Here is a 24129-nt window from a genome sequence, read left to right as displayed (position 1 = left end):
TCTTGTGTATCTCTGTGGTTTTCTTGTCCTGTTTTGTCCATTGTAGTGTTTGTTGTCCTCCTGTCACTCCTCTGGTTCTTTCTTTCTCTTGTTATTATGCCGTATGTCTTCTTTGTTTTCTTCTTTTCCTTGGGTAATTGTTCTATTGGGAACAAGGGACCAATGACCCCCCCCCCTTAAACCAACCAGCCAACAACATGTGGTCATGTGCTTGTGCCAAGACTTTTTTCTGGTAGAAAGCTGCAGGTACTATCACTTCCAACACACACTTTATTGCTCTCCACAGCAACCGTTGTTCATCACAAATTGAAGTTGTGACTTGAATTGCTGGTAATCAGCATCAGTAGCTTGAGCCTTCTGCCATTCAGCTATGCTCCTGCCCATTGTTTGTAGAACTGGAATTTTTCTACTCAAACAGTTGGCATTAGTATACCTTTTCCCTAGTTTGTTTATTATTTCATGATCAAATTCACTCAAACATAGTGGCCACCTTGTTAGTCTGCTGCAAGGGTCTGTCAATCAGAATAACCATTTGAGAGCAGCTTGATCCATCACGACCTTAAACTTTTTGCCATATAAATAACAACGGAAATACATAATACCTTAAATAAGTGCTAGTATCTCCCCCTGAGCAGTGGAATAATTTTTGACTACTTTGTTCAAGTGTCAGTATGCATACGCTACAGGATACACTTTACCATCCATATTCTACCCTAGGACAACCCGCCAGAACTGTATTACTTGCATCACAAAACAGAATAAATTCTTTTTAAAATCAGGGAATATCAAAACTGGGTCTGATCTCAATGCTCATACGAGTATTAAATGCTGTCTGATGTTCAGTAGACACTTAAAATTTTGCTCCTTTCCATAATAAACCGTTCAAAGGTCCAACAATTTCAGCAAAGTCCTTATGAATTTATGGAAATAATTACTGAGACCAGTGAAACACTGCATCTGTTTGTCTTCAGTGGCGAAGAATGAGACCAGATCTGGCTCTGTTCTCACACCTTAATTGCTAATTATATGCCCAAGATGGTTTACTTCCACAAAATAACATTTATAGATGCTTAACATTAGTTGTGCTGTTCATAGTCTTTTGAATACCTCCTCCAGCTGCTATATATGCTTATCCATATCCTTTGAAAAAAATGTTGTGTCATCCAAATAGATCTAAATATTGTTCTGCTGTCAGTCTGCTGGTCATTGACACATGCGGTTGGCTTCAGGAGCTACCAAGATAGAACGTGGATGAAATTTTAGTGTCCACAGAGATACTATGCCGGGGCATAACAATATGCAGTCCTAAACTCAAAACGTGGGGCCTGAAATCATGTCATTTGAATTTCTCCTTCCAGCTTCACTAGGTGCATATTCTGAAGATGAGACTGAGCCTTCCAGCACTCAGCTGGCCAGTCCTTTTCCAGGCTTCACATATGGAAACAGTTTTCCCTTTCTTTGTTACCTGCAACCCGCCGTGCCCCCTCGGTTTCCGTTGCTTTCCTACTGCATACTTCTACCAACTCCCTTTTGTATTATTGCTGTTCTGTTCTGTCATCATGTACATATTTATTTTTTTACACTCACATTCCCGCTCTTTCGCCCCCCCCCCCCCCTCTCTCTCTCTCTCTCTCTCTCTCTCTCTCTCTCTCTCTCTCTCTCTCTCCCCCTCTCCCCCCTCCCCCCTCCCCCCCTCCCCCCCCCTCCGTCTGCCCCCCCCTCCCTCTCCTCCCCCTCCCCCCTCATACTCTCTTCATACATTTTGTGATTTCTTTCTGATTTATATGTTTATTTTTTTTTTCATTTGTTTCATGACTGCACCTAAAATGTGCTCGCTTGTTTTCAGATCCACAGCCTACAGTAACAGTATTAATCCGTGGGCCTTTTGGCAGGCATGCATGGACAATGCAGCTTCGTCATCTTCCACGTCACAAATCAGGCACAAAATATCATACTCCCAACCCAGGTCGGCCAGTTCCAATGGCCGATGTTGGTGTTAGACATGAAGTTCGCCAGCGTTACTTCCCGGACAGTGTTGATAGGATACCACAGTGCAAAATGTAAGTGGATAAGGAGATCACAGTGTCTTGCTGGAAGTGCTATTAAGTTCAATTTTCTGAAGCCAATGTATGAGGTGACCTCTATTTTCTTGTGGAGTAACAAGTGGGGAAAGTAATACCTTTTGTGCATCGATGTGCACAATATCTCAATATGTGGCCTGTTTTAATAGTGAAAATGTTGTAGAACCATTTATCAGTCTGTATAATTTACTGTAAATAAATACTTCATTCAAAATCACTGCGAGGTGTGAAGTTCTTGCATAACATGTTGGATTGTCTCTGTCGTATAGCTCATTTCTCATTGTGTCCTTGAAGGGGATGACATTCTATAAAGAATTTTGACTGCTGTTAATGGAAGCATACAGAGGTGTGAGGTCATACCCTCACTCCCCACCCCCTCTGTGATTCCTGCAAAGAAATTTGTGATTTCCTTGGAGCACAGAGGGTATGGTGTCATAATTTTTAAATATTTACCTTAATCAAAGCTGTGATAATATTCCAGGAATTGTTAAAAACAATATATTGTAAAACATAATTTTTTGTAAACTTAAAAATCAGTTCTTTGAAAGCCAAACTGTCACTTGTATACCAAGGAATTATGCACAACCATGTTTCTACTGATTGTGATGTTAAAGTGAGGAGTGCAGTTTTCAAAGACTTGAAGTTAAATCCAAAACTTTATTTTGGACAAACAAAATGTAAGATACTCTTCAGGGACCTAGCGATGCTTACACTTATGTTAATACGTATACTCCATTACAATAGTGAATTTAGAATGAACTATGCAATGCAGAACACTACACTACACTTAAAAATAATTTTCGTATAGACTGTGTACCCCTCTCAAAAGTCCCAAATAACGTTTTACATTACGTTGTGAAAGCTCATAACTGGTTATTGACAGACATGATGTGATATATCCTACTTACAAAACCTCCATCAGGACTCAAAGCCTCATTGAATGAAGTTCATTGATTTGCTGTAGAACTGGTATCACGGGAAACTACCCAATAATGCATACTAAGCAACTTTTTAATAATGTGACTTTTCCCACATTTATTTGCAACATTCCTAGTATGATGATCAGTTCCAGTCAAACAATAATTTTACTGATTATACATATGGCATTGACGGAATATTCATATTATACAGTCCCAGTCAAATTCTGACACAACAGTCGCAAGGCAGTATTAGCCTCAGTTTATGTAATCAGTAAGCACACCACGTATATGACACACAAAAAATGAATACTCCCTACAACACAGTACATAATCAGAGTTCTCAATTATTCGCACACTAGTTTGAAGTAAAATTCATAACAATTAACACTGTTCAAAAGTTGAAGTTAGCAAGCTCATAGAGTCACACTTCCATACTGAAGGCATGTATACTGATGACAGTTTTACACATATATGGTAATTTGATACATTAGTGCAGAGATTGACCAGGATGTTGCTGGTATACTAGGTGGGTGCATATACTGCATAATACTGACTAGCTGAGAATACCTGCACTTTAGCATAGAAGTTGCCGCTAACATTTCCAAGCCTCAGCTGAAACTTATAGGGTGGTGATTGGTCTTATAAAGACTGTCTTAAGAACATATTGTGGTTTCAGAAAGTACATTTCATTTGAGAAACAGCTAAGTTAGATTTTGCTGATTTGGATGAGCTGTTTGTTATGATAGTAATTTGGTTTGCAAAAATATTTGGTGTTTTAGAAAAAACAGCAAAAAATGTAACCATTTCATATATTTGCATTGGGAATAACCCAGTTATGAGTACAGGCACCATCTTTAGATTTAAAATTATTGTTGCAAATTTATGCAAATTTTTAAATACTGTCCAAATTACTTACAGAATTGTGTCATTCAGTTCACAATAATTAGGGGAGCAAAAAGCGCAGTAACAAAATCTGGAATGTAATAGGCATAAAGGTGCAAATGGTGAAAGTAATTTTTGGTTTACCCAAACTTTGATCATGATTATTTTGTAAATTAATTAGTTTCAAAGAAATCAGAATACATTTTTCATAAAGTCTGGATATTGTTCTCTCTGAAAAGTTGTGTCAGCATACCCAGCTTAACTGATTAGCTCAAAGTTCTGTCTCTCATAGTATAGTAAAGTTTTCAGTTGTTAATAACTACTTGTAATTAACATGGCTTTCTGTAAAACTAATTACATTAATGAAATCAGTGCACTGGAAAGAAAAGTCTGAATAATAAATCTAAGTGAGGCAAAGTCTGATTAATGTTTCGATAGAACCAGGTATATAATACACATGTTTGATGCGTATAACTAAATTTAAAGTGGAAAAAATAAAAAAAAAGGTTGAAGTGCAGTCAGACAGCAAATCAATAATCCTCAGAAATTTTATAGCAAGGTAAAAGCATCCCTCATTAGCTGCTCTTACAATTTGCTTGAATGTATGGGCTGAGGGAGGAAACTCTGTGGATGGCTTTAATATTTATACAGATGAGCCAAAGCTTAGAAGAATGCAGTGACCATTCTGTATATGAAATTTATCTATATATATTTAAGGTCACACAATTTATATCATTATTAGTTTTGGCTACTTTACAAGTCATTGTCAAATGATTTGAATAATTATGTAGCAGTTCATCAAAGTACAAAGTTGTACTTTCATTAGTCACAATTTAATGTATTCAGATCATCTTATGATGACTTGCTAAGAAGTCAGAACCAATAATGATATAATTGGTGTGACCTGAGGCTGAAATATGTAATTATAAAATCTTCAAATATTTGTATTCAGCGTATGTCAACTTTTCTAGTATATAAACAGCTGATAGTGAGCTGGGTGAAGTTATTCTTTGTTTGGAGTATTAGATGAAAATGGCTAGTGAGTAGCAGAACAGGAGGAGCTGTGTCTTTCCTCAAAGTAGCTACTTTTCTTATAACGTATGTCAATGTGTGTAAAGTAATTTAGAAGGAATTCCTGCAATTATTAGTATGGGCAGGGTTAGCACTAGTCATGATTTGTTGTTGGTAATTTTGCAGAAGTAGCAAGCAGTAACTGCTTGTTTAATGAATTAGTTATTCATCAAATTCTACTCATAAGCCAGAGTTCATGATGAATTTTGGTGGCCATTAAAGTTTGCAAAGAAAATTTACATGGGCTTCATGTTTTATGGAATATTCAAGTCCGACTCCCCCCCCCTCATGGGGACTGAGCTGCTGTCTGTTTCCATGCCAGCGTTATGTTCCTTACTGAACTTCATCTCATGCTAAAAGAAATCAGGCTAATTTTCTGTTTGAACTCCTATTTCATTTGTGTAAAATCGTCTCCTACGTTCCAAGCTTTACAGAAGCTCTCCTGCGAACCTTGCAGAACTAGCCCTCCTGAAAGAAATGATATTGTGGAGACATGGCTTAGCCACAGCTTGAGGGAAGTTTCCAGAATGAGATTTTCACTCTGCATTGGAGTGTGCGCTGATATGAAATTTCCTGGCAGATTAAAACTGTGTGCCGGACCGAGACTCGAACTCGGGACCTTTGCCTTTTGTGGGCAAGTGCTCTACCAACTGAGCTATCCAAGCACGACTCATTCCCTGTCCTCACAGCTTTACATCCCCCGGCTGTGGCTAAGCCATGTCTCCATAATATCCTTCCTTTCAGGAGTGCTAGTTCACAGGAGAGCTTCTGTAAAGTTTGGAAGGTAGGAGACAAGGTACTGGCAGAAGTAAAGCTGTGAGGATGGGGCGTGAGTCATGCTTGGATAGCTCAGTTGGTAGAGCACTTGCCTGCGAAAGGCAAAAGTCCCGAGTTCGTATCTCGATCCGGCACACAGTTGTAATCTGCCAGGAAGTTTATAGTATTTGTTGTCATATATTCTAACTATGATTATGTCTTTACTTTCATTTACTCCCTCACATTCTTTTGCTTGAAATTGTTTCGAAACCTGCAGTGTTGTTAAACATTAGAAATAATTGAAATAGGAAAGTACATTAACATAAAATTATCATAAGATGAGACTGCTGTATTAAAAGTGATTTGTCCATAAGAAGGAGTTGCATAATAAAACAGTTGCAAAATTCTTTTATTTTAGTAGTACTTCAAAAGCTGTTGTATGTGCTACAGTCTGTTTATATTAGTTAGTTAGTTATATTACTTGTTCCATGGATCATGAACACGATTCTTTCGTAATGATGTGGAACGTGTCAAAGTACACAAGATTCATTTATCTCAAATAATCATTGTTAGTCTTATATACAGTACAATTGTTAATGCTTACTGTATTTCTTTGGCCTATGTCTAAAAATTCATCTATGGAGTAGAAGGTGTTGTCATTCAGGAATTCCCTTAACTTACTTTTGAATGCTGATTGGTTGTCTGTCAGACTTTTGATATTGTTTGGCAATTGACGAAAAAATCTTTGTGGCAGTATAATTCACCCCCTTTTGTGCCAATGTCAAATTCAATGAATGGTAGTGAAGGTCACCCTGTTGCCTAGTATTGTAGCTATGGACTGTGCTATTAATTGTGAAGTGATCTGGGTTACTAACAACAAATTTCATTAGGCTGTATATATATATTGTGAAGCTACTGGCAATATCCCTAATTCTTTAAATAATTGTCCTGAAATTCAGAATGAGTGAATGGGGAAGTTAAAAAATAAGCCTACAGATGTTTGACTAGGTGTTATTGACAAATAATGGTCTAAAATTAAGTAACACAGCCAATATGGTAATGTATTAGTAATTGAATTCTAATTTTGTCTGTTTTCACAAATTACAGAGACAGGTCTATACCAACATTAGATTCTTTGTCTGCTGAGGAGCCAGGGCTACAACAGCTACAACACTTGATTGAGAGACAGTCTACACTTGAGCAGAGTTCAGCAGAACAGAAGCAGAAACAGGAAGCGGAACAGGGCTTCTGTCAGCAGCAAGAGTGTGTGCCTCCAACTCCGTGTCAAGAGTACCAGACAGCCAGGCTGTTTCTGTCTCACTTTGGCTTCCTCTCTCTTGATTCTGCAAACGTAAGATTTTGAATATCTACTGCTTCTTATTTGTTAGATAAAATTATTTCTGTATAACTTTTATTTAATGTCTGTGGTCCAGTACACTTTATAATAACAGTGTAACATTGTAAGTTCTATTGAGGTAAAATACTTCCTCTTCTACTTTTTTGACAGTGGTTCCAAAGCTAAACAAACTGCTATGTGTCTTGCACTAAGAAGGGAAATACTTTTAACCGAAGCAAACCACTCCATCATTGATTCAAGAACCTTCAAGGCATTCATTGTAACAAAAGTGAGCCCATCACAGTGTAGAGGAAATTTTATCATGTCTCTATTTATTCCTGTCTTTGTATTCTTTTTGTCACATTGAAAATTGTGCTAATGAGCAAAACAGTGAATAAAGCAGTGGGCTTGCATTTGGGGAAAATAGTTTTTAAAATATCCATTCTACCTCCAAGAGTTAAGATCTTTCTTAGTTTCCCTCGGCAATTTAAAGTGGATAAATTGAAGGAACACAGACAATAGCTCATAATATAGTTGAGACGTTGACTCATAGATAGGCACACAACAAAAGAGGGAAATATTGCTGTGCTTTTGGGCAATTCCCCTCTTTGGAGATAAGTTCAGAAAACTCTCTCTCTCTCTCTCTCTCTCTCTCTCTCTCTCTCTCTCTCTCTCTCTCTCTCTCTGCCCTGGCTAGCTACATTGTACTGACACTGTAGCTTATCTGGGGTGAGGCATTGCATCAGATGCTGACTGTCATTGGATAAAGGAAGCGGAGGGGGCAGGAGGTTTGGAGGAAAGGGTAGTTAATAACTGGGGGTGAGAGGCAGTATTTGCACGGAATAGGAATGTGGCATGGGGAGTTACACGTGGCACTCAGTCACATGGGGAAATGTACCTGGAAGGGAGATAGAACAGGAGAAACAGGGGGATTGAGGAGATGAGGATGCGACTGTAGTATGGATGAGGGGGCAGGGGAGTGGGAAGGGGTTCATGTGTCATGGGAATAGGAGTGTGTAGGTGCACGTGGTGCAAGGGCCATCAGTGACTGAGGCCAGGAAGATTGTGGGATGAAAGGAAGTTTATGGACAGTTCCCATCTACGTAGCTCAGAGAAGATGTTACTGAGGGGGGGGGGGGGGGGGGGGTCCAGTTACACAAGCTGTGAATCAGCCATTGAAAACTGGTCTCAGCCACAGTTTGGTGGTGTCTGGTTGGCTGTGGAATAGTTACAGTAAAGATGGTATATGACATTACTGCTTTCACAGATGTTTCTGCCTTGTATAGTAATAGAATATGTCGGTGATGGGACTGGAATAAGACCTGTTTGATGGGTGTGAAGGACAGGTGTTGCACCTGGGTCTTCTGATGTGGAAAGAGATGAGGATTGGTTTGGGCATAATGAGAAGTCATAGTAGTTCATAGATATGGTGTAAGGTGTCATACCACACTGGGAGTGATAGAATGGATTATGGGTAGGACGTTCCTCACTTCCATGGTGATAATTACTTGAAGCCCTCACAAAGGATATAGTTATGTTGTTCCAGCCCAGGTTGTGATACTGGATAATAGGGGGAGGGGGATGCTCCTTTGCAGCTGATTCTTGGGGCTGATGTGAAAATTATGGCATGTGAATCTTAGGTTTTTTCTGAAGAAGGTAAGCTCGATTCTAGGGGTCCAGTTTGATTGTCGAAGTGGTGAAGAGTTAAATGTGTACTTCCTGACAGCTCTGAAAACTGTGGGTCTCCATTCACAGTGTTATTTCTGAAGTCAAATTCCATACTAGAATAAACCCATATTCACCAGACCAAATTATCAATATTTTTATAGGCCAAATCAAATTAGACAATATGACTCTTAGTGATGGTCTGAATGGTCTCTCTGATGATTATATGTGGAGATTTACTCATTGGAAACTAGTTTGATCAAGAAACAAAAAAATGATTAAGGCCTTCAAATTCTATCCCCAAGATATAGATTGAAGCGGTTCCTGTTGTGAAAAAGATGTCATCTCCAAATACTTGTCTTGAATGTGAGGCAGCAGAAAATATTCATTTTACCTTGTATATCTATGTGTTTCTTTCCTTTGTTTCTAATTTTGCTTTTTCATTATTCTCTGCAAAAACTGTAATTAATTTAATTCCAGCACCCTTGGCAGTCTATGAAAATGTTGAAACAAGACTCGTGTGTGTGTGTGTGTGTGTGTGTGTGTGTGTGTGTGTGTGTGTGTGTGTGTGTGTGTATCTATCTAACTGTTTACCTATCTATCTCTATCTGCCACCCCCCTCCTCCTTTTCTATTGAGTATAAAGGAGTTGCCTTGCAAAAATATATTGTAAAGTGGGTGGCAGTGGGAGGTTCTTGTTCTATTTTATTTCCTCCCCTAAAGCTGTAAAGTAACAACTTCAATGCAATAAATGTACATTGTGTGATCAAAAGTGTCTAGAGACCCCCAAAAAACATATGTATTTCATATTAGGTGCATTGTACTGCCACCTAGTTCCAGGTACTCCATATCAGCAACCTCAGTAGTCATTAGACATCGTGAAAGAGCAGAGTCTCCACGGACTTCAAACATGGTCAGATTATTGGGTGTCACTTGTGTCATACATCTGTACATGAGATTTCCACATTCCTAAACATCTCTAGGCCCACTGTTTCTGATGTGATAGTGAAGTGGAAATGTGAAGGGACATGTACAGCACAAAAGTGTACAAGCCAACTTTGTCTGTTGACTGACAGAGACCGCCAACAGTTGAAGAGGGTTATAATGTGTAATAGGCAGACATCTATCCAGACCGTCACACAGGAATTCCAAACTGCATCAGGATCCACTGCAAGTACTACGACAGTTAGGCGGAAGGTGAGAAAAGTTGGATTTCATGATCAAGTAACTGCTCATAAGCCACACATCATGCTAGTAAATGCCAAACAGCACCTCATTTGGTGTAAGGAGTGTAAACATTTGACGATTGGACAGTGTAAAAATGTTGTGTGGAGTGACAAATTATGGTACACAATGTGGTGATCCGATGGCAGGGTATGGGTATGGCGAATCCCCAGTGAACGTCAGCTGTCAAGGTGTAGTGCCAACAGTAAAATTCAGAGGCAGTGCTGTTATGGTGTGGTCATGTTTTTCATGGAGGGGACTTGCACTCCTTGTTGTTTTTCATGGTACTATCACAGCACAGTCCTACATTGATGTTTGAAGCACCTACTTGCTTCCCACTGCTGAAGAACAATTTGGGGATGGCAGCTGCATCTTATAACATGACTGAACACCTGTTGATAGTGCACGGCATGTGGGGAAGTGGTTACACAACAATAACATCCCTGTAATCGACTCGCGTGCAAAGAGTCCTGACCTGAAACCTATAGAACACTTTTGGAATGTTTTGGAACACTGCCTTCATGCCAGGCCTCGCCAACCGACATCAATACCTCTCCTCAGTGTAGTACTTCATGAAGAATAGGCTGCCATTCCCCAAGAAACCTACCAACACCTGATTGAATGTATGCCTTCATAGTGGAAGCTGTCATCGTGGCTAACGGTGGGCCAACACCATATTGAATTGTAGCATTACCGATGGAGGGCTACACGAACTTGTAAGTCATTTTCAGCTAGTTGTCTGGATACTTTTAGTTTATGTGAATTTGTGTATTTATTCATTGACTTTGATACTACATCATGTCATCACTTATTTCTTAAATATATTTATTAAATGAGAAAGTAAGGTATCAACAAATAGAGGAAGAAATGAGTTGCAGGCAGGCACAATGAAAATGTTGTTGTTCGATCGTGGACTTTCCATTATGTGAAAATAAAAGATCAGTCATTTCCTTCTGATGTTCACTTGAGAAAGCGTTTTTTTGAAGTTTTTTTAATTTTATCGTGGATGCTTTTAAAGTATGACACCACATCACGTGAAACAGTTATTTGGTTCTTGTCAGAGATTCATAAATTGCTAAAAGAAACTTCTTCTCATGTTCTTCATAATTTGTACATTACTCTGTATTCTGACTCTGCAGAAGAAATTAATTTTTTTGGCTCAATATTGAGATTTTACATTGTGGCTCATTAATATTGATTCTTTTTAGCTCATTCTCACATGGACCACGATGTAATATATACATTGCGTGTTTTTAGGGTAATGTAGAATCAACAACCACCCCAATAACTGCCTTGAATCCCAGCATCCCTGGTTTCTGTCAGGATTTAGAAGCTCTGGATTCAATGAGTTCACGCACATGTGACACTGTTCATGTCTTCTATGTGAGAGCTGGGCAGAAGACACCCGAAGAAATACTGGCAAATGTTGTAAGTGCATCTGGTTATTTGAATTAACTTGTAGCAAAGTGTTGCAAAAAATATCACATCATCATCAAGTTTTACTTCTTTGTAATTTGTTTTTGTATGCAAATTCCTGTTTAGAGAGAACTGATGCATAACAGTTACAAGAGTTTGCAACTTTGTGTCTCAATATTTCTTTCTTCCTTCCTCCCCCCACTCCTAGCTCCATCCCAGTTCCCTAATTACCCAAAATTGTGTGCAATTGTATCTGAAACTATTAGATTGAAAATATCTGTTTCAAATTTCTGGATACAATTTACATAATTTCCTTGCACTTTGGGCTCAACAGGTGTCAAAGCATTTGAATTTGCATGGCCGGTACTAGTGTTTCAGAATCCAACTTATATAGAACCAACATAAAGACATATTTTGCTCATGAAACTAACCTTTTATATTGGTGCTGGTGTTTGAAGAAAGCCACCCCATCTCTTCCCATGCCTTTCTCTAACTCTAGAGCTGGTTGTTTGTGGTAAAATTTAATGTTATTTTTTTAAGAAAATGTGTAACAAAAATTTTGTTGTAGTTGTCACCAGACACAGTTCATCCACACTTCCTGGAGTTTTTGTTGTCTCTTGGGTGGCCAGTGAATGTATACAGGCATCCAGGTTGGACAGGTCACTTAACAACCAGTTGGAAGATCTGCCAGCCACAATCAACAGGTATAAAAATTTTGTGAGTTTTGTCTTCCATAACTGAGACAATCTTATTCAGCCTCGATTGCTATTATATTTTCTGGTTTATTTGTCTTATAAGAAAAAAGGAAAAGTTTGTGTAGGTTCCGTCCAATAAGTTAGGCATAATAACACGCCTTTCAACATTTTGCACATTACTTCCAATGAATGGGTGGAATAATTCTTGGTTAATGCTTGAAGAGAAATGTGTGTATGTGTTCCATTCTTCCTGAGTTTGCATGGCAGTGACAAGAGTACGAATACTTATATTTACATAACATTTCTGTGCAGATTATACAAACTTTCAGGATTGTTAGAGAATAGTTAGTGTACTAGGCAGCTATAAGAAACCCTGGTACAGAAACTACTTGAGTTGGATAAGACAAAGCCAAACATGTTGTGGGATAACTCTGCCAACAAAACATGAAAACTAGTAATTCTCATCTGTACAGTGTAATAAATTAACTTATTACGTAATACATTTGTGTTTATGTGCATTGTTTGTTATATACATACTTGCAGGCATTTTATGGAACACAAACACAACCAAAACATGGGTATACATCAAGGGGCTGTGGCTGCACAAAACGATTAATGATAGGCAGATAGTTCAATCTTTTTGCATGCATGTGATGAGCCACAGCTTAGGTGGAGAAATTAAGTTGCACTGTTAGGGTATATTTCATTTAAGTGTCCTTGTGGTCAATCTTTTTTGTTCTCACCATTTATTGTTGTTTATGTAATTGGTAAAGGATTAATTATATCATTGTCAATTCCATAGTGGGCTACTCTGGTGGAAAAATGCAAAATTTAATAGCTGAGACAGCTAACTGAGCAGTTAACGGCTGAGAAAAAGAATAGATGTTTGTACAGAAGGGTTACTCAAGAATGGAGAGAGGGCAGAAAGAATTTAACTAATGGTTCCTTAAACAAGCCTCATGCGGTAAGGAATATCAGACTTTTGGAGAGGCTTGAGGGAAGGAAGAAGGGTAAAACTTGCATGGAAGCAGAGATTAAGGGAAGAGAAGTTAATAGTGCGCACTTAATTGATGTACAGAATACTAACATTGTAATGTAGAATTATCAGCTCTGATATCTTGTGAAAACATGGAGTCTGAATCATCTGTAGTGCTAGACAATGTATGTGTGTGCTGTACTGAGGCAACAGTAGTATCTATTGCATTGGGTGATAACAGGTATTGTTGAGAGGTCATTCAGTATGGGCTGGATGTACAGAGAAGAGCCTGTGATGATGATTTTTACATAATGCAGAGTGGAACTGCATATGATGATTTTGTTGTAGTTTTGGAACAGCAGATGATGATTTTGTAGTAGATCTGTGATGGATACAATGGATGCTATTGATAAGGTTGACTATGTTGCAGATGTGGATAATGAAGTAGTAAACACACATTTATTTCCGAAAGATGCAGATTCGCTGCTACCAGTGATAGTGCCGCCTCCTCAAAACACAGGCTGTGGAGGAGAAAAAAAGAGGAAACGATACGAAACATGTTTGTAAGGATTATGATTGGACTGACTAGACTGAATATTTTTAGGAATGTGTGCCTGAGGTTTGCAAGGTTATGGTAGTTGCGGGCTCTAGGTCACAGCCTTACGGAGCAACTGAAAGTGCAGATAGCTAGTGCAGACAGCAAATTCGTTACAACATAGCCATGGTTCAGTTTGCATGATGGGTGTAATGTATGGGAGGCATACTGCACAATCCAAGGCCTAGATGTTCTTTTCAGTCAACATGAGAAAACTGACTTTTTGGTGATGTACGGCGAATCTCATGGTGACAGTGTTCCAGTTGGTGGAAGTAGGTGCCAGTGAAATATTATTGCAAGGTTCATCTCTTATGATGGACAAATCAGTTAAACTGTGGACAAAATTTCTGCTTCTGAATGTGCATGATATAATGCCACAAAGCACCAAGAAGTTGCTACGAGTGAGTGAGTATACAAGAGAGCATTGTGTTATGAGGAGAATTCTATTTTGGATTAGCCACCAACATATTGTGTGTTAGTTCTTTATGTGATTTATGTGAAAGCATAATTTTAGGAGTTTGATCTGTAGGAAATGGAAGGGCAACTGTTGTTGCAGAGACAGAGTTCCAGATGATGTGCCAGAACAGTGTGAGGAAACTATTGGATACGCAAAAATAGTTGCCAGGCATGAGAGATCAGTGGAGCGAGGCCATTTACTATTAAAGATGGTTTGTTAAGTTTTTATCTTTAGTTTGTTCTGCATTTGTTAGGAATGGTATTAGAGGTTTTATTATTTCATGTGAAAATTTGTTGTAAGCAATGGAAGGAATATATTTTTCGGTGATAAGGATGCTTAATGGATGATGTTGCAAATGGTTTGGGTGTTCTGAGAGATTGGATGTTGCGCTGTGATGCAGTAATGGGGATGTAGGAGAATAATGACGTAGTGTTTTTAAACAACTTTGGTATGATGATTAATAAGGGATTTAAATGATTTAGGACACATTGAGATTTTCCAGTGGTGATGTGGATTAGTAGCAGTCAGTGTTAACAAATGTATATTGTGGGGAATATTGTTATTTTGTTCATCAGTGGACTGGACTACATTCAAGCATAAGATACAGGTAAGTAATACCAATTGCTGTGAAAAGAAGTTATGCTAAAAATACTGCCATTAGGGGAAAGAATTCCCCAGTGTTGTTTATGATTTGCTATGTGAATAATAAACAATGTGTTTAGGTATACAAGCTGTTCTGATAGGCACAGTGACTATCTTGAATGACCCAAATTATTGTTAAGTAGTTGTTACAGGATGATAAACAAGAGTGAAGAAACTGGTAACATTACTCCATTACTTTGTAAGTTGACCTTTCAAGAAGTTACTGGTCTTGAGGAACTGAAAAAAGCCAGTGGGCTGATATATTAGGTTAAGTACACAGTCAATGATCATTGTGATTTAAACTTGCTAGTCTTATGGAAAGTGTACTGTACATAACTTTCAGTTTCAGAGTGTACAAGGGATGTCTAGAAACTAAGGTTGAGTTTTTAATAATCTCTCTAGTCATGGTTAAAGATGAGCACTCTCATTCCACCTTCAGCCAAGTGCAAAGTTCACTCTGTGAAACACTGCCTGAATGTCAAGGGCATGAGTGCTGTAGCAATTGATTGCAAAATCATGTAAATATATGAGGAGGAGGTTATATCATGGCAACATGTGACAAACTGGGTATGGAATTTCATGTTTGGTAGAATGGGAAGTTACAGTGAAGACAGAGCGGGCACTTGTCCATGGTGACTCTTGCAAAACTTGAAGAACATATTCATTCTGGTCATCATGTGCCATTGATAACCTGCACGAACTGTGTCCTGAAGTTTCTTAAACTGTTGTTCATGAAATTATGAGAGGTCATCTAGAATATTACTAGGTGTGTGTACAGTAGGTTCCGAAGATACTTACTGCTGAACACAAAATCAAATAGAGCTGAAGCTGCGCATGAGTTTCTTGACTGTTTTGCATGTGACTGAGAAACTTTTTTTGACTTCAAGTGCACTTAGTGTGTATCCTTGGGAACCTCATTGAACATGCTAGACAGGCTATCCCAACAGTCACTGGGAGAACAGGGTGCAAACTGTAGATTTGGAGAATGTTGGGGCACATGACTTCTGTTGTCTGGGCTCTGAGGCCATACTTGGATCATTCCAGTGACTGGAACAGAATATGTTTCTTCACTCAATTTTTGGCCTGGTTCAGTAACAGTTACCCAATTTTCAAATTAAAGGGCAATCTGTGCTGTAGATTCGATTTGTGCTTCCTAGTATTATTTAGCCACAGTATCCTAGCTTAAAACCAAACATTCCCTAATTTCATCACATATTTACATAAAAAAGGATGTATTTTTGAGAATTTTCTGACAATTGCAGAAATACATGGCTTGCATCATGCTGCACACCACAGTTACTGTTTCCTAGAATGTGATATGTCTGTTCCCCACAAACCTATCCACAAATCAGTTTTCTCCATGATTTGACATTCCAGTTTTATATTTGATGATTGCAGTTGTATTCCATTCAATTTTAAGGATGTATTTTTGAGAATTTTCTGACAATTGCAGAAATACATGGTTTTCATCATGCTGCACACCACAGTTACTGTTTCCTAGAATGTGATATGTCTGTTCCACACAAACCTATCCACACATCAGTTTCCTCCATGATTTGACTTCCAATTTTATATTTGATGATTGCAGTTACATTCCATTCAATGTTTACTTTTTGGCTAGTGTGTCTGTCTAAGAAATTCTGAAGATGTGTCACTAGAGTGAAATGCATCATTTTAAAATAAATACCTGCAGCAGAGATTGTCTTGTAACTTGAAGACTGGCACACAAGGCTGAGAATACCAGCATTGCTCATGGAGTTTAAATGATGTTGAAATCCGCTGCATTGTCCCCAGAACAGATCATGGACCCCTGTTTCTGAGCAGAGTGGAAGACTTGAACTAGATAGACACTTTGAAGATTATGTGACAAGCTAGGCTGTGACTTCCTGAACTTGCACTATAGGGTTGAGAACTGTAGGGTCCCCCTGCATGGGGTGGGTGTGCACAACATATGAGGCTGCTACTCAGGTAGTTGATTGCATGTGTGGTGCACACAAAGGTTTTTAGATTTGGTGTCTCTCCATCCAATCCAGATGATGACAGCTTAGGAGACCTGGCATATCAGTGTAAGATCCAAGGGGGGTAAAAAAAAAGGTAGGTATAGAATGGCTTCCTAAACATAAATGGAGAGAACTGAAAAATCTTGAACATAAGGCCTATAAAAAAATGACTGTCCCAGAGTGTAGAGGGAAAGGGGTAATCAGGCAGAATAAGGGAGAAGTCAAGTACTCTCACTTATGAGGATAAATGGATTCAGGAAAAGCCAAAGCAAGAAATATGGAGACAGATCTGTAGTACTGCAGCTCTGATGAATGACTGTTATCAGACAGAGATATTAACTGATCAATATAGCATCATGGCAGGTGGAGATGGTTCAGATGACTAAGAAGATTGGAGTGGACGCAAGTCCAGACCCCATATTCAGGAGGTTCTATCTAGACAAAGGTGCTCTCATCTTTGCAAGGGGATGGGAACAGTGGATTGGCTTAAGGAGATGGTGCCCAAGATCATGGGAGGAAGTGAAGCTGCTAGTCAAGACAGTGACTGAGCTCTTCAAATATATCAATTTGGGTACCAAAACTTCTTAAGGATTCCCCTTCTAAGAGTCTGTTTGAGAAACAATGTGCACAGAACCAGAATGTCTCAGCAGAGAACTAGAGGGTTATCAAGGTTGTACTGGACGCCCAAACACTTGTGGTAGAAGTTGGAAAAAAATCCATGATGGTAATGTGAGAAAAGGGCCTGAAATTGTACTTAAGATTCTTGCACGCTACCATCAGGATAATCAAAGACATCAGAAGCAACCAATGCAGCAAGCTGGAGTCTGCAGGTGCAGCAGATAAGCCTGCAACATAATATAGGAGTAACTTGGTGCCCTCAGTCATCTTCTGGGGAGACAGGAGGTTGAAGTTGCCTTGATCCAGCAAGCCTACCTATATAAAGGAGCATTTCAAGCCTTAGAGGAACATGCAGGGACTTCAGGACCGTCAGGATGCAACAGCATGAAAAAGGAAGCGCGAGGAAAACTGTATTGACCTCAACTTATCTTCCTTATGGTGACAGTACAACTTCTTCCCAGGAAGTGAGGAGACTAGTAGACAGCTGCTCACAGCAAATGACCAAATGTTGGTTGGTTGTGATAACAAATGCCCTCAACCTGGCATGGGGAAGCAGCAAAATTAACAGCAGAGGTAAGCACCTGCTTGAGTATGTAACATTACAGGACATATTGGGACATATTGAAGTATTCAATACTGTAGACTTTTAGGGGATGTCGATACAGATATGCAAAATGTAAAGGGAAACTTTGGTGATGTTTAAATGTTGTACTGTGTCAGTGTTGGGGCATTTTGCGCGGAAGGAGCAAAAATGGAATTGATGTGAATTTGTATTGGTGTTGGTAGCCTGTTTTCATTCAATTTTGTGGTTGTGTTTCATTTTGTGAAAGAGGGACTCACTGTTTGCTGTGGCTCTGATTGATTGTGTAAATTGTCAGTTTTGAGTTGGATTGTTTCGTATAATATGGACAAGATGCTTTTGGAAGCTCACCAGCTGGGGAGAGGGTCTGTGGATGAGCGTTTAATGCACACTTCTGGAACTTTCTATGGAGAAATTCTATATTATGATCGCAAAAATGCGAAAACTTGTGAAAACTGTTTCATAACCTAATTTCGAAAGACGATTTGTATCAAGAAATATTGCTAAAAAGATTTATTTACGTTTTGAAACACGATTTAAATCATTTTACATATGAATAGTTGTTCTAAATCACTCAAGAAATATCCAGAATCAAATGTCAAGATATTTCTGGAAACATCGGTACAAATCTGGTGAAGGTTATCCAGAAGCTGGTAGAAAAATGTTATAAAATCTATTTGGAAATTATGCTTGTAAGAATTTATATGTACTGATCTTTTTACTTACTTTAATCTGTACTAAAATTCTGTAATGTCTAATTTAGTTTTAAGTCGTGAATTGCTATCGTATTGTAAACAAAACATTGTTAAATACTCTCATTGTTTGGAAAGATATTAATACACCTAGGAGTTGTCAGTGGCCAGTTCGGATATGCAGTGCGGTTAGCTCGGAGAGTCAGTTGTTGAGTCTGTGAAGTCTGTCAGTTCTGTTTGTAAATAAACGTCTGTAATGAAGAATTACTTGTTGTCGTCAATATGAACTCAAGACCTTTTTGCACGAAGCAGACACCTCCTAATGCAACGTTTTAATTTGGTGTTGAGGAGCTGAAATGTTATAATTTGGTGCAGAAAGTCCTGGGACGTTATAATTTGGTTGAGGAAGCTGGGATGTTATAATTTGGTGGAGGAGCTGGGATGTTATAGTATCTACTAGAGACTAATTTGGAATTCTGCAATAGGGGTATGGAACCCACCTTCAGGAGCAGAAGAAGAGAAGCGAAATCTGATATAACATTTGGGTCAAATATAATTTGCGTTTATGTCAAACAAATGCATATGGTGTTGGAACCATCCTTATCTGACAACATGTATATTAAGTTTGAGGTTGAAAAGTGTGTTAAAACAGGCCATGGCCAATAGGAATCCTAGTAAAACTGACTGACACTCATTCAGGAAAGACCTAAGCTGATGCTTATCTGAGATCAGTACTTCGCTAAGCAATCCTGTAGATTTCAAGGAATGGCAGACACAGTAAAATCTGCCATTACGACCTCATATTTAGAAAACTGCACAGTCACCAGGAAGAGCACAAATAGAAATATACTTTGGTGGAACAATAATCTGGAACTGCAAAGGAACCAGGTAAGGAGACTGTTTGAACATTGCAAGAAATAAAGAAAAGAAGCAAAGTATCAGGAAGCTCTTGCCAAATACAACCTTGTGATCAAGCAAGTGAAGCTATCATCCTGGCAGGTCTTTAGTGAGGATGTGGAAGGTACAGCTATTTGCACTAGACTTCATAAGATCCTCACTCCAAAACCAACTAATCAGGGATGTACTCTGGGGAATGAGGACAGGAGGTGACACACTGTTTGTGCTCCTCAAGACTCACTTCCCTCAATACACTTTCACACATAACACAGGCCAGGAGCCAGTCAGGCACTAGTTTACAGGTAAGAAAGGGAAAACTGTGAATCTCCCATGGAATACGTTGATTTAAAAAAAAAAAAAAAAAGATCCAGTGGGCAGTGGGAATGTTTCGACCATTAAACTCACCAGATCCAGACAGAATCTTTCCAGCTCTACTGCAATAAGCAGGAAAGGGTTTAATTATATTCCTATGTAGACTGTCTAGGGTCAGCTTAGCAATAGGTACTAGATATACACCACTGTAATGTTACCTATGATAATTTGTGGGGTTGCAGCATGGTGTAATATTGTAAAAATGAAGGTGGCTGCTAAGGAGCTTGGCAGGGTGCAGAGATTGCTCTGCTTAACCATAACCAGAGGAATTAACAGTACACCCATGGTTTGGATGGAGAACATGCTTCACACACCCCCACTGTAACTTTTGGTTACAATAGAGGCAGCAGCAGAGGGGAAATGCCTGGATACCTTTAGGATGCCCAGAATCTTACATCATTATAGTGAGTGTAGAACAGTCAGGGAAGTGCTGGCTGACCATCCAATAACTTCTAGCTACTTCAAAACATCTTTCATTAAAAATCCATTACAAGAGGGTGTGAGGAGGAGAATTTGCAAAGGTGCTACAAGGATCATAGCATTTTCCATTCCTTGGTCATTCAGGAATCAGAGGCAATGAACAAGGTGACAAACTGGCCAGGAGAGATGCGATGACTCCATTTGCTAGACTGGAACTTGTCCAAATCATCACTAAGACAATGGTAAAATCAAAACTATATACCTGGATCAGGAGGTAGCAAGTGGAATACTGGACTATGATACAAAAATAAAACATAGCTAGCTAATAATGCCAAAGCCGTGTTTCACTAGAAGTTCTGTACTCCTGGACTTGAACAGCAGACAGGTCACACTCACAGAAGGACTTAAGAATGGCCACGGAAACTTTAGGAAACCCCTATCCAGAGGTAGGCTATGTAGTGAGTAGGATGAACCTACGCCATACCTAATCTTCCAATGTGAAGCTTTGGAGGGCAAAAGGCACAGGATATTCAGGCCATTAAGTCCTGAAGAAATCATGTCTTATAAGGAACTATTAAAGGATCTCTTACCACTCTTCAAGGGTACTTGTTGCTTTACCAGAACCACAGTGAGTGAAACTGTACAATACACTCAGTTTCAGTGAAGGCAACACTAGGCTTAGACTACTGTTGTTTTTGTCATTAAATCAAATAAATCAATTCTATACTGAATTTATGGCTGAGTTAGCCTCTTTTCACAATATCTACCATAGATACCTTACACAAAAAAACTGTGCCCAGTACACGGAAGCCATTTACAAGAAGAGTTGTGCAAGTGAACCACAAAACTACCATTTGATATACTTAACACCCATTTGTTATAGAATCTTAGAACATATTCCGAGCTCATGCTTAATGATATATCTCGAATGGATTAACTTCCTCCTTGCCAACCAGCATGGATTCCAGAAACATCAATTGTGTGAACACAGTATTTCACGATTTCTGAAAAGCATTTGACTCCATACCACAACTACACTTACTGTCAGAAGTATAACTTTATAGTGTACCATGCAACATATTTGACTAAACTGACAATTTTTGGTACATAGGAGACACAGCAAGTACTGTAGACAGTCGTCCACAGATGCAAAAGTAACTTCAGGTGTGCCCCAGGGAAGTGTGGTAGAACCTTTGATGTTCATGATGTATATAAACAATCTTGCACAAAATATTTATAATAGCCTCAGACATTTTGCAGTTGATGCAGTTATTTGTGCTGAGGTGACAAAAGTTATGGGATACCTCCTAATATCACGTCAACCTCGTCATATTACAGTAACTTGACAAGCAGTTGGAAGTCCCCTGCAGAAACAATGAGGTGTGCTACCTCTATAGCTGTCCATAATTATGAAAGTGTAACTGATGGAGGATTTTGTGCACGATCTGACCTCTCGGTTATATCCAGTAAATGTTCGCTGGGATTCATGTAAAGCGATCTGAGTGGCCAAATCCCTTGCTCAAACTATCTAGAATGTTCTTCAAACCGATTGCAAAAAATTGTGGCCCGGTAACTTGACACATTGTCATCCATAAAAATTGCATCATTGTCTGGGAATATGAAGCCTATGAATGGATGCAAATGGTTTCCAATTATCCGAACATAACCATTTCCAGTCAATGATAGGTTCAGTTGGATCATAGGATCAGAGGACCACAACTCACACCATTAAGAAGCCACTACCAGCTTGCAGAATGCCTTGTTTACAACTTGGTCCAATGGCATTGTGGGGTCTGTACCAAACTCGAACCCTACCACCACCTCTTATCAACAGAAATTGGGACTCATCTGAACAGACCACAATTTGCAGTCATCTAGAGTCCAACTGATATGGTCACGAGCCCAGGAGAGGCACTGCAGGTCATGTCATAATGTTAGCAAAGGCATTCACACTGATTGTCTGCTGTCATACCCCATTAATGTCAAATTTCAAAGTACTATCCTAACGGATACATTTGTCATATGTCCCACATTGATTTCCGTGGTTATTTCATGCCGTGTTGTTGTTGTTGTTGTTGTTGTTGTTGTTGTTAGCACTAACAACTTGTGCATATGCTGCTGCCCCTGGTAATTAAGTAAAGGCTGTTGGCCGCTGCATTGTCTGGTAATGCCAGAAATTTAGTGTTCTCTCTATACTCTTGACACTGTGGATTGCTGGACATTGAATTTCCTAACTATTCCCAAAATGGAATGTCCCATGCATCTAGCTCCAGCTATCATTCCATGGTCAAAGCTCGTTAATTCTCACTGTGAGGCCATAATCACATCAGACAGCTTTTCACATGAATCACTTGAGTACAAATGACAGTTCCATCAATGCACTCCCCTTTTATATCTTGTGTACATGATTCTACCACCATCCGTATATGTGCATATCACTGTTTCCTGTAACTTTTGTCACCTCCAGTGTATAATGAAAAACTTTGCGTTCTGCCTTACAGCAGGTTTTGTCATGGATGAAGCCTTGTCCAAGAGGTCCAGAGTAGTGCAAAGACTGGCAACCTGCTTTAAATGTTTAGAAATATAAAACTATGCACTTCACAATATGAAAAAAATGTAGTATCCTACAGCTGTAATATCACTGATTCACAGTGTTAATTGGTAAGTTCAAACAAATACATAGGTGTCATAGTTTGTAGGGAGAAACAAAATGGAAAAATAACATAGTATCAGTTGTAGGTGATGCAGGTAGCAGACTGTGGTTCATTGGTGGAATACTAAGGAAATGCAAGCAATCTACATAACAGACCACATACAAAACACTCGCCAACCCATCCTTGAATGCTGTAAAAATGTGTGGAACCCACAGCAGTTACGATAGACATGAGATATTGAATGGCAACATGAATGGTCACAGGTGTGTTTGACCCATGGAAGAGAGACATGAAGATACTGAAAGAACTGAACTGGCTGATGCTCAGAGATAGACACAAATTTTCGAGTGAAAACCTACTCTGGAAGTTACAGCAACCAACTTTAAGTGATAAATCTAGAACATAATATAACTCCCTGTGTATTGCTACCACACAGAAATTGCAAAGACAAGATTAGATTAATTACAGCATGCACAGAGAAATTAAGCAATTATTCTTCCCAATGTATGTGAATGGAACAGGAAATAGAGCTGTAATGGGATGTACTCTCTCCGCCATGCAGTGGTTTGCAGAGTTGTTGTTGTTGTGGTCTTCAGTCATGAGACTGGTTTGATGCAGCTCTCCATGCTACTCTATCCTGTGCAAGCTTCTTCATCTCCCAGTTCCTACTGCAACCTACATCCTTCTGAATCTGCTTAGTGTATTCATCTCTTGGTCTCCCTCTACTAATTTTACCCTCCACGCTGCCCTCCAATACTAAATTGGTGATCCCTCGATGCCTCAGAACATGTCCTACCAACCGATCCCTTCTTCTGGTCAAGTTGTGCCACAAACTTCTCTTCTCCCCAATCCTATTCAATACTTCCTCATTAGTTATGTGATCTACCCACCTTATCTTCAGCATTCTTCTGTAGCACCACATTTCGAAAGCTTCTATTCTCTTCTTGTCTAAACGTTTCACTTCCATACATGGCTACACTCCATACAAATACTTTCAGAAAAGACTTCCTGACACTTAAATCTATACTCGATATTATTAAATTTCTCTTCTTCAGAAACTCTTTCCTTGCCATTGCCAGTCTACATTTTATATCCTCTCTACTTCGACCATCATCAGTTATTTTGCTCCCCAAATAGCAAAACTCCTTTACTACTTTAAGTGTCTCATTTCCTAATCTAAT

At 39.0% G+C, this 24129-nt stretch overlaps 1 protein-coding gene and 1 non-coding gene across 10 annotated transcripts in view; one reads left to right on the top strand and one right to left on the bottom strand.

Annotated features, from left to right (window-relative positions):
• Positions 1–24129, top strand: part of LOC126278998 (ral GTPase-activating protein subunit beta) — a 360574-nt gene that overhangs the window by 290258 nt on the left and 46187 nt on the right. For all 9 annotated transcript variants that reach the window (XM_049979327.1, XM_049979325.1, XM_049979321.1 and 6 more), the window contains 4 exons: positions 1847–2060; positions 6818–7061; positions 11192–11362; positions 11919–12054. In XM_049979327.1, the coding sequence (XP_049835284.1) occupies positions 1847–2060; positions 6818–7061; positions 11192–11362; positions 11919–12054 (765 nt within the window). The remainder of the gene's footprint in view (positions 1–1846; positions 2061–6817; positions 7062–11191; positions 11363–11918; positions 12055–24129) is intronic.
• Positions 5546–5620, bottom strand: Trnal-caa (transfer RNA leucine (anticodon CAA)). Its single transcript has one exon. It is a non-coding gene; the product is annotated as a tRNA-Leu (tRNA).

Source organism: Schistocerca gregaria, chromosome 6 (assembly GCF_023897955.1).
Source record: "Schistocerca gregaria isolate iqSchGreg1 chromosome 6, iqSchGreg1.2, whole genome shotgun sequence".
Classification (NCBI taxonomy): Eukaryota; Metazoa; Arthropoda; class Insecta; order Orthoptera; family Acrididae; genus Schistocerca; species Schistocerca gregaria.
Note: the sequence above shows the minus strand (reverse complement) of the source record. Positions and strands in the feature narration are given on the sequence as shown.